This window comes from Lutra lutra, chromosome 9 (genome assembly GCF_902655055.1).
Source record: "Lutra lutra chromosome 9, mLutLut1.2, whole genome shotgun sequence".
Taxonomy (NCBI): domain Eukaryota; kingdom Metazoa; phylum Chordata; class Mammalia; order Carnivora; family Mustelidae; genus Lutra; species Lutra lutra.
In genome coordinates, this window is record NC_062286.1 from 86174828 (window position 1) to 86189260 (window position 14433).

At 41.1% G+C, this 14433-nt stretch overlaps 1 protein-coding gene across 3 annotated transcripts in view; it reads left to right on the forward strand.

Moving 5' to 3' along the window:
- MRPS9 (mitochondrial ribosomal protein S9) overlaps nt 1-13307 on the forward strand; it is a 65576-nt gene extending 52269 nt beyond the window's left edge. Inside the window, exons 6-11 of one of the 3 annotated variants that reach the window (XM_047745278.1) lie at nt 2031-2116; nt 3407-3482; nt 5954-6119; nt 7040-7148; nt 10544-10713; nt 12421-13307. In XM_047745278.1, coding sequence (XP_047601234.1) covers nt 2031-2116; nt 3407-3482; nt 5954-6119; nt 7040-7148; nt 10544-10713; nt 12421-12512 — 699 coding nt within the window. In that variant the 3' untranslated portion in view covers nt 12513-13307. The other 2 variants (XM_047745280.1, XM_047745279.1) reach the window with 2 other exon arrangements.
- Nucleotides 13308-14433: the final 1126 nt, after the last annotated feature.

Here is a 14433-nt window from a genome sequence, read left to right on the forward strand (position 1 = left end):
GAGTCTGTCTACTTCTTGTGGGTTCTTGTTTCTTCCTTTATTTTACCTGGTTAGAGCATTTGAGAATTCCTTTCTAGAAACAGGTGTACAGAAATTTTTCTGATATGGTATCCAGTTGGGGTCACAACCCAGTACCTTAGCTTTCTAAAATGAGTTAAAAGTCAAATGAGACTTACCAATTCTTGGGAGATAGATTACAGAACCAGTCAAATGAGGCTTACCAATTCTTTGGAGATAAATTGTAGAGTTTTAAGTTGAGTAGCAGGTATACATATTACATGTGGATGGTTTGCATTCATTTTTGCTTTCTTGGGGGTAGACTGTTGTAGTTCTGTTGCCACAGGCAATGGATTTGTACTATGGATATAGCTGTAGAGATTGTTACACTTAATAATGAACAAGAGAATAGAATTAACTGAATTTTCCCCTTTATCATATTATGTTGTACTAGGCTCTTGGTACTTCTAGTGTTTAGATCCAAAAGTCAGTGTATGTAACTTGGGAGTCATTAAAACAGATCAGTGGGCTCCACCCCAGAGGTTCATCATTTGAAAGTCTGGGTTGGGGCCCGAGAAATTACAGTTCTAACCAGTTCTACACTTGTGCTGCTGCTGCTTCCCTGGGAACTGATCTTTGCAAGTTACCGAACTAGTGATGGTTTCACTTTGTTTGAGATCCCCATGTACGCCATTAATGTACGCATGCTCGTACAGACAGAGACCTGTGCAAAGAGACACTTTGCATTTTTTTTTTAAAGATTTTATTTATTTGACAGAGAAAGAGAGATCACAAGTAGGCAGAGAGGCAGGCAGAGAGAGAGAGGGAAGCAAGCTCCCTGCTGAGCAGAGAGCCCGATGTGGGGCTTGATCCTAGGACCCAGAGATCATGACCTGAGCTGAAGGCAGAGGCTTTAACCCATTGAGCCACCCAGGCGCCCATCACTTTGCATTTTTTTAGAGCAAACTTCTTGAGCAACCTTGTGATATATACGGCAGCTTAATCAGAGCCCACAAGAAGTTGCCCTTCCAAAATCTGCAATTATTAAGACTGGGATATGGATCGACGTGTCTACAGTAACAGGTTGTATCTTCATTATTGGACAGTAGCTGGTGATATTGGAAGGTGACATGATCAGCAAGGGAAAAAATGTCATTTATATCATCTCTGGCTCATCCTTTGAAAATGTCTACTTATTAGGTATCAGTGTGGTAGATTATGTTAAATTGTAAGTGAATACACACATACTGCATGTGAGTCCTCAGTGAACACTTGTTCAGTCAAAAAACTAGGAGACAACTTGCATGATTCTACTTTTGTAAACTGATTTCCTGGAAAATGTATTTTATTGATACTGTTCATTGCCAGATTATTGCATTTTACAAGTTCTAACAAAATGGCAGTTTTCCCCTGTTTATATTACAATTTAACAAGTGACATACATTTGCAGACTTTGTTGGGAAGTAAATTAATGGAAAGAAATCAAATAATAAAACAAATATAATAGAAAACTTTTTAAGATATAGACTAACATGGTGAGGACTTAAATATTATATAAATACTGAATATTAGATAAGTAGTTTAGCTGTAAATACCATACCTTTGCTGGTTAATTCCCTGAATTTAAAGTGCATATTGCTATATAAATTATGATTTTTTTTAACAGGATAATTTTTGGTCCTGTTTGTGGAACTTAAAGAAAAATAGTTTGTAGCTTTCTTTTGTGTTTACCAACCTCACTGGAGTTTTTTTTTTAATAGAGTTCTTTATAGAGTAAATATCTTACAGAATTATTTAAAAATCAGTTAATATATGCTATTGTGTATTATACTAAATTCTCATTGAAATTACACCACTGTCCTTTAGTTTGAGAAACAGTATAATTAAAAAGTATTTTCAGTATTATTTGCTGTGCAGCCAGATTCTGTGAGGAGGTCCCTTCTGAACTGAGGAATGCTCACAGAGAAAATATGAAGTAGAAGTCATAATGTACCATAGCTCTTATTTTAGCACATGTATTTTATTTGCCACAGGAAGCATATGGAAAGCTACTAGAAGCAGAAAAACGTCAGAATCAGTTGCAAGCCAAAGGTCTATTTTCAGAAAAAACTGAAACCAAGTAAGTTCTTCTCTTGCATTAGAATACATGAAAATTTTGAATGAAAAACATGCCACTTGTCATTGGTGGTGTTTAGGCATACTTAAAGCTTACAAGTGTGTTCCCTGTTTCAGCATTGATCATTAAAGTTAGGGGTCAAAATAACAGGTGAGTTTTTTGTGAGTTTTGGGGAGGAAGTAGATGTTACTGCTGTTATTTTTATCTTCATTCCAGATTTATGTATTAAATGGCACTTATATTTAAAGATGAGGTCCTCAGAATTTTTGTTTATATAGCTGTATATTTACTAAAATGCCAAAAACAAGGCCTATAAATGTTAAGATTTGGACTTCCATTAGACAGACAGGGATAGGATAGATCTGTCAGCCCGGTGATTTCGGGCTGCTGCTTCACTTACTACTTCTTTTTTTTTTTTTTTTTTAAGATTTTATTTATTTGACAGAGAGAGATCACAAGTAGGCAGAGAGGCAGGCAGAGAGAGAGAGAGAGAGGGAGGAGGAAGCAGGCTCCCTGCCTAGCAGAGAGCCTGATGCGGGACTTGATCCCAGGACCCTGAGATCATGACCTGAGCCGAAGGCAGAGGCTTAACCCACTGAGCCACCCAGGCAGCCCCCACTTACTATTTCTTTTTTTTTTTTTTTTTTAAAGATTTTATTTATTTATTTGAGAGAGAGAGATCACAAGTAGACGGAGAGGAAGGCAGAGAGAGGGAGAGAGAGAGGGAAGCAGGCTTCTTGCTGAGCAGAGAGCCCGATGTGGGACTCGATCCCAGGACCCTGAGATCATGACCCGAGCCGAAGGCAGCGGCTTAACCCACTGAGCCACCCAGGCGCCCCCACTTACTATTTCTTATGCAGAAGACACAAGTCTTCGAGAATCCCTTTTCAAAATTGTACACACCACCGCTAGCTCTTTACTTGGACTTGATGATTACTTTAGTCTGCAGGCAGGCCAACTGCGTCCATTGCTTCTCCTTTGAGGTAAATAGTGAAAAAATAAGTGCAGTGTTAATTTTTAAGAAACCTGGTAGCTTGGTGTATCAGATGAGTTCCACAAGAGCATGTTTAAGTCCTCCAGCAAAACATTTGCTAGACTGGGTGTCTTTTTTAAAGTAGAGTGAGGGAATGAAATAACACTTCTCAAAAATAGTTTACTTGGGTGAAATTTTAATGCTCTGGAATACAAAAATTTGTTTCCCAATCAAGAATCGCTACTACATGTGGGATCTTTTGTGATAGAACTCTAATTGCATGGTTAATTTAAAAGAGAATATATGTGATATTTTAACAGAGACCTGATTGGCAGCAGATGGCTGATTAAGGAGGAACTAGAAGAAATGTTAGTGGAAAAACTGTCAGATCAAGATGTGAGTAATTAATCTTTTAAATTTAAGGGGACCTTGTACCGTAAGAATGTAGACAATTGCTGTATTAGGATCTCACAGCAATGTTTCTCAGGGGCAGGTGTTCGTTAAGACAGTTCCCTTTCTGAAACATATTTAGAGTCATTTTCTGCCATGGGTCCTTATTGCGGTCAGGAAGGTGACATGCCTGCTGTCCAGATCCTCCTATCCACAAGTGCCCTTGCAGTCCTCTGCCAGCAGTTCTTGGGAAGCATGGCAGGTGTTATTTTTCATCTCCTTCAGTAAAGCAGAGAGCTAATTTTACAAGCTAATAATGACAAGTGTAAGGAGTTATCACAGGTTAAGTAGAAAAAGAAGGGAGCACATGGTTGCCTTCGTGCACTTTGCCGCTCCCTGGCCTACTTGTGTGCAATTTCTAGAAGGGCGGTATTTTTCATCTTGGAATCTGCGAAACCACCTTTGTCAGAATCACTTAAATGCAGCCAGAAAACTGATTAGAAAATGCAGTTTCCTAAGATTCAGCCCTCAGAATTTCCAGGGGTGTCACCCAGGAATTCATATTCTTAAACCAGCTCCCCAGGTGAGTCTTCTACCCTATAAAGTTTGGGCTTTAGGTTTTAATTGGAGTGCTCTTTTGCTAAGTGCTCTAATATGTGCCAGTATTATCTGAGGAAATTTGATGGTTTTAAATATGTTGATGTTCTAAATTTAGGTTATTTGTAGAATATTTGAGTGTAAGTTTCACAAATTGTTCCAAGAAGGGTTTTTCCTTCCATGGCACTGGTTAACATTGTTAGTACCTTGCCACCCATGTTGATTCTAAGTCGTGTACTTAAATTGCTCTTTTTCTCATTTAACATATTGGAGAAATTAATGATTTGGAAACGTTGCAATTTGCTTAACAAGGTGTCAGGCATTTGGTGAGTGGTAGATCTGGAGTTAATTTCTAATATCCTAACTGCCAAGTCACTATTGCTGCATTTGGATCTAACTGAAAAAATCTCTCTTTGCTTCTTCATTAAATGTATCATTTCATTGTTTCCTGTGTTTTTTGGCTGCTTTGATTTTTTTTTTTTTAAATAATACAAATTTGGCTTTTGTTTTTTGGTTTTGTTTTTCCATTTCAAAAGCGTCCCAAGGACTTTTTTCAGAGGTGTGCAACTGGGAAAACAAAACAAATATATGCATTTTCTGTATATACACATAATGATATGTATATCTCTTGTGCATAGACAGTAGATGCATAGATGATAGTCTGCTATACTTTAAGGGTACTGGATAGCAGAAGAAATCCTGAAGCTGCTGGCAGGTATCAAGATGAGGAAGGTAGGGACTTCTTAAACCTTACCCCCAGTGCATCAGAAAGGCCGTGCCAGACTCGTAGCTTCCCCTCTGTATGTTCATGGTCAGTGTGCAGTAGAATTGAGAGAACCCCTGAGAGCAGAGGGCACAGGCCTGGAAATGGAGGGAAAGAACAGAGCTGTGTCAGTCCAGGAACCGCAGGTGGCGAAGTCTGTCACCCTTACCTAGAAAATTCCCCTCTTTTTTATTGTGACAGCATAGGAAGCGGTAATTGAAGCAATCTTCTTAAACTTACTGTTGAGATTTCTCCACGTTTCAGATTATTAAGGGCAGATGTTCACGATAAAGTCAGAGGCGACAGAGGCGTATGATTTTTAGGGTTGACAGAAACACAAATAAGGTTATCAAAAATTGGGTCTCACACTCCACATTAACTAAGGATCTCGAGTATTAGTTGTCTCCTTCTGCATAAACACTTTAGAATGATTACTCTGGCGTCTAATTTTAAGGGGTTAATACCAAGTTGTTTACTTTCTAATCACATGTTCGAGAACTATTAAAAAAAACGCACAGAGTAGCAGCGATAATTTATTTCAAGAGGTTGCCCTTTAAGTCAAGTATCTCTTGAATTTTTAAATAGCTTGATTGTTCGGTTTTAAAGGAAATCATAAACATTAAAGTAACACAGCTTGAACAGCTAAAGATATATTTGCCAAATGTATTATGAAATATAATTTAAGAGGTGCATTTTCTCGAAATCAAACTCTCCCCATTTTACTATACATAACTTAACTGGAAATTATTTTTAAACCTCCTCTTGATCCGGCTAATAAAAGAGTAGAAATTACACTTGAAGATCATCTAAATATTTTTTGAAAATGAATTTAAACCTCAATTTCATGTAATTATAATACAGAGAAGCTGATTTTTCTTTGCTTGGTAAGTCTCTTTTGTTTCTCAAAAGAAAAGATTGGGCACTGAGGGCTACACAAGGGAGGCGCGGCGTCTGCATGCTGTGTTTTAAAAGCAGCATGAAGGTGCAGGAGTGTCATCCTGTCAAAATTCATCAGGAAAAGCAACATTGGAAAGATCAGGTATACAAAAATAGAAAAAATTTAGCAAATGCAATTACACTTGCATCTTCTAATGAATTTTGATTTTATTGTCTGCAGTATGCACAGTTCATTCGGCTGCTGGAAAGGTTATTGACACTGCACTGTGGTGCCGAAGAAGAATTTGTACAGAGATTCCGTAAGAGTGTAACTATTCAATCAAAAAAACACCTGATTGAACCTGTGCAGTATGACGAGCAAGGAATGGCCTTCAGCACCAGCGAAGGTAATGACATTCCGTGGGGAGAAAATAAATTTCGTGAAAACTGAGCAACGACAATTATTTTTACTTGCTATTGCTCCCTGGTATTCAGTTGATTCATTTGGTGTTTTTTGTTTTTTGTTTTTGTTTTTTTGCTACTGCTACATTGGATATTCTAATTCTTAAGACTGTTGAAGTTTCAAAAATCTGAACCTTCTCATGTCCCAAGAAAAAATGTGGATGCATACCTACCCCATCAGGTTAACACTTTTTATTTTTACAGATTTATGTGAAATCTTTTTATTTTCACATGTTCAACTGGCAGAAACAAAAACTGTTTCCCCTATAAAATGCTCAGGGAACCTGCTTATCAGATACCAAAAGTATGAAACCTGAAAACTTGAGGCCCTCAACCTCGCATGTTCCTTGGAGCCGCGCAGACATTCATTCTGATGCAGCTCTTAAGGCCTGACCTAGTAAATGATAAACCTTCAACTCTTTCTTTGGCACTTCAAAGAAATGGGACCTTTCCTGGGATTCTTTTCATTTCTACCAATTCTATTGTATCATACTACCCATACTTTAAGTTCTGTGATTAGATATATCCTTATTATCAAAGAAGACCACTGTAAATTGCTTGTTTTTCTAAAGTAAGTTTAATAAATATGAATTACTTCATCGCTTGTTGAAACTAATTTTAAATGATTTTGGTGTTCCTAAAATAGAGTTGAGGAACAAAATTACCCCATAGTAAGCTCTATTACATCGATTATGGTGTAGTTTGCCTATTTTATTTTTGTTTGACTTGTAATCCTCGTAGAACTTTCCTACGTACAGTGTAATAGTATATTGTCCTTCTGGGGAAGAAAATCTAATGTCGTTTTACCTATCTCAGAACATTCGCCTTGAAGATTTTTACTAATAGAAATTTTATATTTACAAAGGTAAAAGAAAGAGCGCAAAAGCAGAAGCAGTTGTTTATGAGCATGGAAGTGGAAGAATAAAAGTAAATGGAATTGATTACCTGCTTTACTTCCCAGTGACACAAGACAGGTTTGTTTCTCGTTTTGCATTTGTGTTTTGTCTTTATATTTATTAAAAAGGCTTGTGATTTTCTGATTATATATGTCTGAATGATATAATTAATTTAAATCAAACTAGCTACAGGGAAGCTGTCACTATCTTTTTTATGCCATTTTGCAGATTTTGAAAAAGCCTCTGTAGAATTCCTCATTAATTGAATCTTCCTGTCTCCATCAGATCCTACTGGAAGTTGAGTATTTTAGATGTATCTTTTTTTCTGAAATGCAGACTGAGCCAAAATGAGAGAAGAGTCGAGTCCCACCTTCTGTTTCCCTAGCTGGGGGGCATATGTGCACAAAACAACACAAACCAACCTTGGCCCTTAACAGCATAAATACCAGAAAAAACCTGCTTTATCACTCTGAATTTTTTTCCTACTCAGAGGAAACTGATTACATATTGAGCAAGCAAAGAAACCTGACGTTGATGTGTTAAAATAAGAGCTCATCAGGCTTTGCTTTAGTTCCCGGTGCCAAATATGGCAGTTTTATTTTTTGAGCTTTGTATCCGTGGAGAAATAGACATTAATCATAAATAAGTATTACAATTCATGTCCTCTAAATATGCTCATCTTTGATCTCTGTGAATCACTATCTAAAGGCCTCTTTTGGAGACGGTTATTATTTTTCTAGTAGTTACTGTCATTATCCACAAGTAACACAAGTTCTGCATGATTAGGCCTACCTCCATAATCTTCCTGTTTCCTGAATGTGTAGTGCACTATTTAGGGTGAAAAGGGGCAAAAGCTCTGCTGATCCCAGTGCTTATGTAAGGAAAAGAGGACGCTGTTAATGTCGTGTAAGTTTCTGGACTGAATAATGACTTTGGGAAATGTATGTTTATTTCATTGGTATGTGTGTCTGTGTCGAGGAGTAACCCACTCTAACTCCATTCAAATGAAGTAGACTAATTCTTCCATCCTTCTCACAGGGAGTTGGGTAGAGGAAGCTCTTCTTTCCCTTAAAAGCCAGAGAGAGGCCAGAACATCAGCACAGAAAACTGCTTGGGGAAATGGCATTTGACCAGTTAGTTTGCTTTCAGATATAACTCCTGATGATTTAACGATAAATCTCAGTTATGGCTTGATCTCATCATTCAGTGGTTGGTATCCTCAGAACGTATTTTCCAGTTTGAATTCAGCAGGCATTTATTGAGGACTGTTGGTGTATACTGTCTTGTTCTGGGCATTGTGAAGACAGAGCTATTTAGGATATGATATCTATCATTAAGAGACTTCCTCTCTGACTGGGAAGCCTAAGTCAAGAGTCTTGGCAGAAATGGGCACCAGGACCATCTCATCACGTTAAAGTGGTTGTAGGGATTGGGCATGGCTATCAGGTGATCTCGCTTCTAGTTCTGTCTCCTAGCGTAGGAGAGCAGGACTTGATCTCTGCAGTGCTCACCTGTAAGTCAGCTGGATGACTAGCTAGCTGTCTTTGCAGAGTCCTTTCTTCAGGTTCTTTGCACAAATAGATCATTGGGAATGAACGTTGACTGTGTTGCCTTCACAGTGTTATCAGAAAATTCTTGTTCATTCATTCCTTCCTTCAGTTATACAACAGACATTTATTACTAAGTGCCCAATACTGTGGAATACAAAGATTAATAACCCTTCTGTTTTGGCAAGGCCTTTGCTCTGTCAGCCAACCACTAACGCAACTCTTGATCATCTGTCCCAAAGAAATACATTCCTCACACAGCACTAGCCATGTAATAAGGGAGATAAGGTTAGCATTCTCAGCAATTGAAGAAAAATCAAAAAGATCATGCATTTGTACATATGCTGAATTGTAGGCTTTTGAATTGGTGCCATAAGGAATTGTGTTCAGAGTGGATAGAAATTAGATTTTTTTTTTTTTTTCAAAACAACTTTGAGTAGATAATAAAGAGCAAAATAGATCTGATTCTTTAAACTCAGAATTCCATCGGAGATGCCCAAGAGCAGAGGAAGACTGTTTTTGCACAGATTTGTTTGCAGTCCAGATTAGTTAAATCAATAGCTATATACAATCATCTTCAATTGTTACCCTTTGGATCACACTTACATATAAATTAAGTTTTCTTCCTCAGTGTGCACCAACTTCCCAACTGTCCAGACCCTTCTGGGTGGTCTGTCTTACCTTGATCCCTGGCTCAGTCACTCTAGTGTGTCTGGAGTAGATTAGAGAATGTGTTTTTTCTGAATTTGTCACTATTCTTTATATAAGCATTTGTTAGGGAATCTTAGAATTTTAGTAATTAACACAGGTAAGTGTTTAAGCTCCCAAACAAGTGGGTGACCAGAGCTGCTCAGTAATGTCACTTATATCACTAACCATTTACTTGTGTCAGGCAACCCAGAAATCTCCACACTCGTCCGCATGGCAATCTCATAGATTCTCCTTTGGCCTATCTTGCCCTGCTGGAAAAGTGGAATGGTGGAGTTACTTTATCAGTCTCAATTTTCTTTAGTTATTGTGATTATAAGGTTGTTACTTAGAACAGTACTGTTTTTTATAAGATTCCTATTTTTTATTTGGTTTGCTTTATTAAAAAAAAACCGTGGATTTATGTAGTTTCGGGCCCGTGTTTGTTGTCATTTCATCCCTGTTAAAACAGCATCCCTGTTGCAGATTCTCATTAACCGTGGAAGGTTCTTGTTCAGAGAGAAGGTTCCATCCATCTGTAGCTTGAGGAGTAACACTTGAATGTCCTGTCCGTATCTATCTCTCAGCATCACTGTGGTATAATAAGCAAGAGAAGGTCTGGGGCCACGTTCTGTCTGAATTCCACTGTCCGCTTCTGGAGTGCCTGTGGGGCCCAGCCAGGCACAGACTGCCGAGGGCAGCGGACTGGCTGGCACTGTGCGCTGTGTCGCCTGGCCTTGCCGCTTCAGGAACCAGTCATAGGAAGAGGTGTTTTGGGGGTGGGGAGGGGGAGGAGTTGAATGTGGTTCTAGTAACTGCACAAAGCATGTCAGGATGAGTGTCCTACATCACACAGGTATGTAATGGGATAGTGGTTTAGTGACTGTAACTGGCATTTGATAACTGATCACCGAATCCAGGGAGATAGCGCTGATTAGTGGAATTTCCCAGCTCTGAGACTTCTTTCCAAGGTTATTTTCAAGCTTCGCATGGTTCTCATGAGAGAAAAGCGTTCAACTGTGAGAGGGTGTGTATTGCTCTATCCAGGAAGAAGAAGAAGACATGTGGCTGTCTGCAGAGCTTTCTCAACGTCAGATACACCGGAGGTGTTCCTGTTACGGGTGACTGAAGCAGGCACACCGGTGTGCCTGATACGCTTTCTGTGAATGTTGACAGTGTGAGCAGCGTAGAACACAACTATCGCGATAGTGAGCTGCCTTTGCTTGCGATATGTTCCAGAGAACAGTTGATGTTCCCCTTCCACTTCCTCGACCGACTTGGAAAACACGACACGACCTGCACGGTCTCGGGCGGTGGGCGGTCGTCCCAGGCTGGAGCCATACGCCTGGCGGTGGCCAGAGCCTTGTGCAGTTTTGTCACCGAGGAAGAGGTCGAGTGGATGAGACAAGGTAGGACCTGCGGAGGCGGGGGTGGTCTCCACCCTGTCTGGGAGTGCTCGCTGGTTCCTGCGCCAGTTCCCCGAAATCAGAAAAGATTCCATTAACTACACAGGCCTGCCGTTGGCTGGCTTCCCTTCTCTATGCTCCAGAACCGTACCCACGCTTTTCAGTGCTGGTTTCTGTGAGGTGAATTTGAATTAGGAAAACAGAGCCCTCCCAGCATCAGAGAAGCTTTCCTTTGGCCTCGATGGCCTAACCGCTGAGCCAGGGTCAGAGCGCCGCTCTGTGGTGACGGATAACAGGTCAGTGACTGTTTTTGTTTCATCACAGAACTTGTAAATGTTAGATGTGATGATGAAGCCCATACTGTAGCTTTCCAACATTATTGGAGATTTCTGTTTTTCCACTGTGACGTGACTTTGAGTACTGGGTGACTCTGTCCCCTCGCCACGAATACAAACGTCCACGGCGTGGGAAAGGACAGGCCATTGGTTCGCTCCTTAGGGCGCTGCTTTCAACACTTCCGATGAAGCCCGTTTTCGGACCATTGGCCAAGGGGAGAGAACGCTGGGGGCGCTACTAACTGGCTGTGTGGCCCGGGCGAGTCACCGAGCCACTGGGCTGTGCAGCGCCTCTCTGGGCAAGGACCAAGGCCTGTCTCCTCCCACATGAGCCGCTGCGCTGCAGAGAGGCGCCACTTCCAGCTTCGACTGCTTGACTCCTGAAGTCTCTAAAAATCCATTCGCTTATAAACAATTCGCCGTTTTGTAGGATTCATGTCTGGTCATTCTAGTAACTTGTAGGACCTTATTTCATAATTCTGCCAGTTTGACCTAGTGGGCATACTGAAAAATAATAAAACATTATTACTTACAATTCAACCTGGAATTTAGACAAGTCTTGTCTGCATTTTTTCCAAAATATTTATTCTATGCCCTTTTAAAGACAAGTAAATGCAAAAACTTAGGGGTATATAACAAGTGGTTGAAGTTTTGCCTTTGCTTTCTGCCCATTCAAATACTCCAATAAGATACCCACAGCTTGTCTACAGGGAGAAGAAGTGCTAGTGTAAAAAGTAAAAAAGACAAGGAAAACTATGTTCTGTTTACATATTTATCAGTGCATCGTAAGAGCTTTCTCATCACTGCTATTCTTGGAATGTGTGGTTCTAGCCACCGCAGGGGCGTGTTACTCGGGGCATCTGCGGAGAGACACTCATCACTTGCCTAGAAATCATATTCACTCTTTATGGTTAGGAGAGTGAATGCTTCCAGAAGTTTGATAAGTCATACTGTATATGTATGTTTGTATATTCATGTTCTTAAGTCTGCAGTGTCCATCTACTTCCTCTGACTTTGCTGTATAGTGTCTTTTTCTGCTTCTGGTCTCTGTTAGAACGTTCACATCATTAATAACAAGCAGGCAGCATCAGTGCAGTCACAGGGAATAGTGACCGCGCACCCAAGAGCAGACTTATCTGTAGTCGAACAGGCTTAAAAACCTACAAGGAACCATAGGCCTCCTAGGGGAAGAACAGACTCCAATGATGTAGCTGGTGTTGGTCTCCGAAACGGGGGAACCATCCTAAAAGAGTGAGAGCAAACTGCTGTCATGGTGCTTACACCGGGCTGGTAAATCATTACAGGTCTGCTCGCTTTCCTGCTAGGCGGCGCGCATTTTCCATGGTTCATAAAGACTTCTCTTTCTGCACCGCAGCTGGACTGCTGACTGCCGACCCACGCGTCAGAGAACGGAAGAAGCCAGGCCAAGAGGGAGCCCGCAGAAAGTTTACCTGGAAGAAGCGCTAAGTGTTCTTTCACGGGCGAGGAGAGGAAACACCGTGTATATGTGCCTGGCATGCGGCAGACATACAATAAATATTTGCTGGCCGATATGAGGGCAACACTATCAGGCATTTGAGTTGGGAGAGGATTTATTTTTAAATGCTACTTTGTAAAGGTTACCTTATAAACATAATTTTTAAAAAATATTTAACTTCATCCTGCTGCTTTATTTTTTAAACTTTCTCAGAAGGTAGTTTTAGAAGCATGATTCATAGAATCTTGGCATATTAGATCTGAAAGGAACATTCAACAGCATATAGTCAACTGAGTAACCTCAGTTTGCGGACAAGAATGCCCAGCCGCCAAAACGAAGGGACCTGAGAGCTACATTGCTAATTTAATGAGAGAACTCATTTCTCGTGATTCTCTTGTTTTCCCCGTACAGCCGTTGTTACAACATGAGAGGCGAGAATGCTTGTTGAGCATGAAGTCAGTTGTGGAAGTCTTTGTCAGGAGCCAGAGAGGGCTGAGCTGCCAAGTGTCCCAAGGAGCAGACTCCGACAACAGGCCAGCTCTCCCCTCAGGCCCTGGCAGCCCCACTCTGCTGTTTGTCGGAGTTCAGCTCTGAGGCTACAGAGAAGCAGTACCGTGCGGGATTGTCTTCCCCGGCTTATTTCCCCGAACACCGTGCCCTCCAGGTTGGGTACAGGCTTTCAGCTGGAAGATGACTTAGTTCTGCGGATCTAAGGTGGTGATTATGGTTGATGATTCTGTATTCTAGAACGGAAATTTGCTTAGTAGATCTGAAGCATTGTCCCCCCCCCCCAAAAAAAATGTTGGGGGGTAACAAGGAGGTGATGGGTGGATTAATTAACTGGTAGGAACCTTTCACAACCCGTGTATACGTACAGTAGCCCCCCCCCAATCCACAGGTATACATTCCAAGGCCCCCAGTGGACTCCTGAAACCACAGATAGTACTGAACCTGAAATAGGACAGGTTTTCTTCTTCTATCCATGAATATCTATGGTAAAGTTTAATTTATAAATAAGGCATAGTAAGAGATTAACAACAAAATTAGTAATCAAATAGAACAGTTCTAACAGTATACTGGAATAAAAGTTATGTGAATGTGGTAGCTCTCAGAATACCCTGCTGTGCTGTACTCACCCTCCTCGTGATGCTGTGAGATGGTGAACTGCCCACAGGGAGGAGGTGAGGTGAGAGGAAGGACGTGAGCACTGGGCCACAGCGTTAGGCCACTTCCAACCCTCTGACGATCCAGCAGGAGGAGGAGCATTTGCTTGCAGACTCTGGTTGACCTTGGGTATCTCAAAGCACAGATGGGCCGGGGGGTGGGGGGGGCAGGTGAGGACTACTGTAGATCAGATCATCACATTGTACATTTTAAATACATTACAACTTTGTCAGTTCTACCTCAGTAAAGCTGCAAAGGTAAGCCAGGTGAAATTAACAGTGAAGTCTGTACCCGCTTCCTGCTGTAGCGTAAGCAAGACGCTGAACCCGGGGGAGTGCTCCCCCAGCCCACGGAGGGCTCAGCAGAGGTGCCTGTGGAAGGAGATGCGGAGGCTCTGAAGGAAGGTGGGTAGGCCAGGAGTTCACAGAGGCGGAACAGCAAGGGGGGGACCCAGGTGCCGAGTCCTATAATGCAGGTCGCCCAGAGAGTGCCACACTCTGGCTGTTTGCAGGGCAGGGGTGGGGAGGGCTGCGTCCCTCGGGTGGGCTCTGTGATCGCCTGCATTGAGGCGGAAAGACCACAGACAAGTGTCTGGCCCACAGCTGGACTCCTCGGTCAGAGCTAAGTATTAAATTGAAGAGTTTGTTACAGGGTTTCTAAAGTTATTTAATATAAGAAACTTAGATTTTAACTTTATTTTAATTTTAATAATAACTTTATTTAAATTTTATTTTAGGTTTTTTGGGG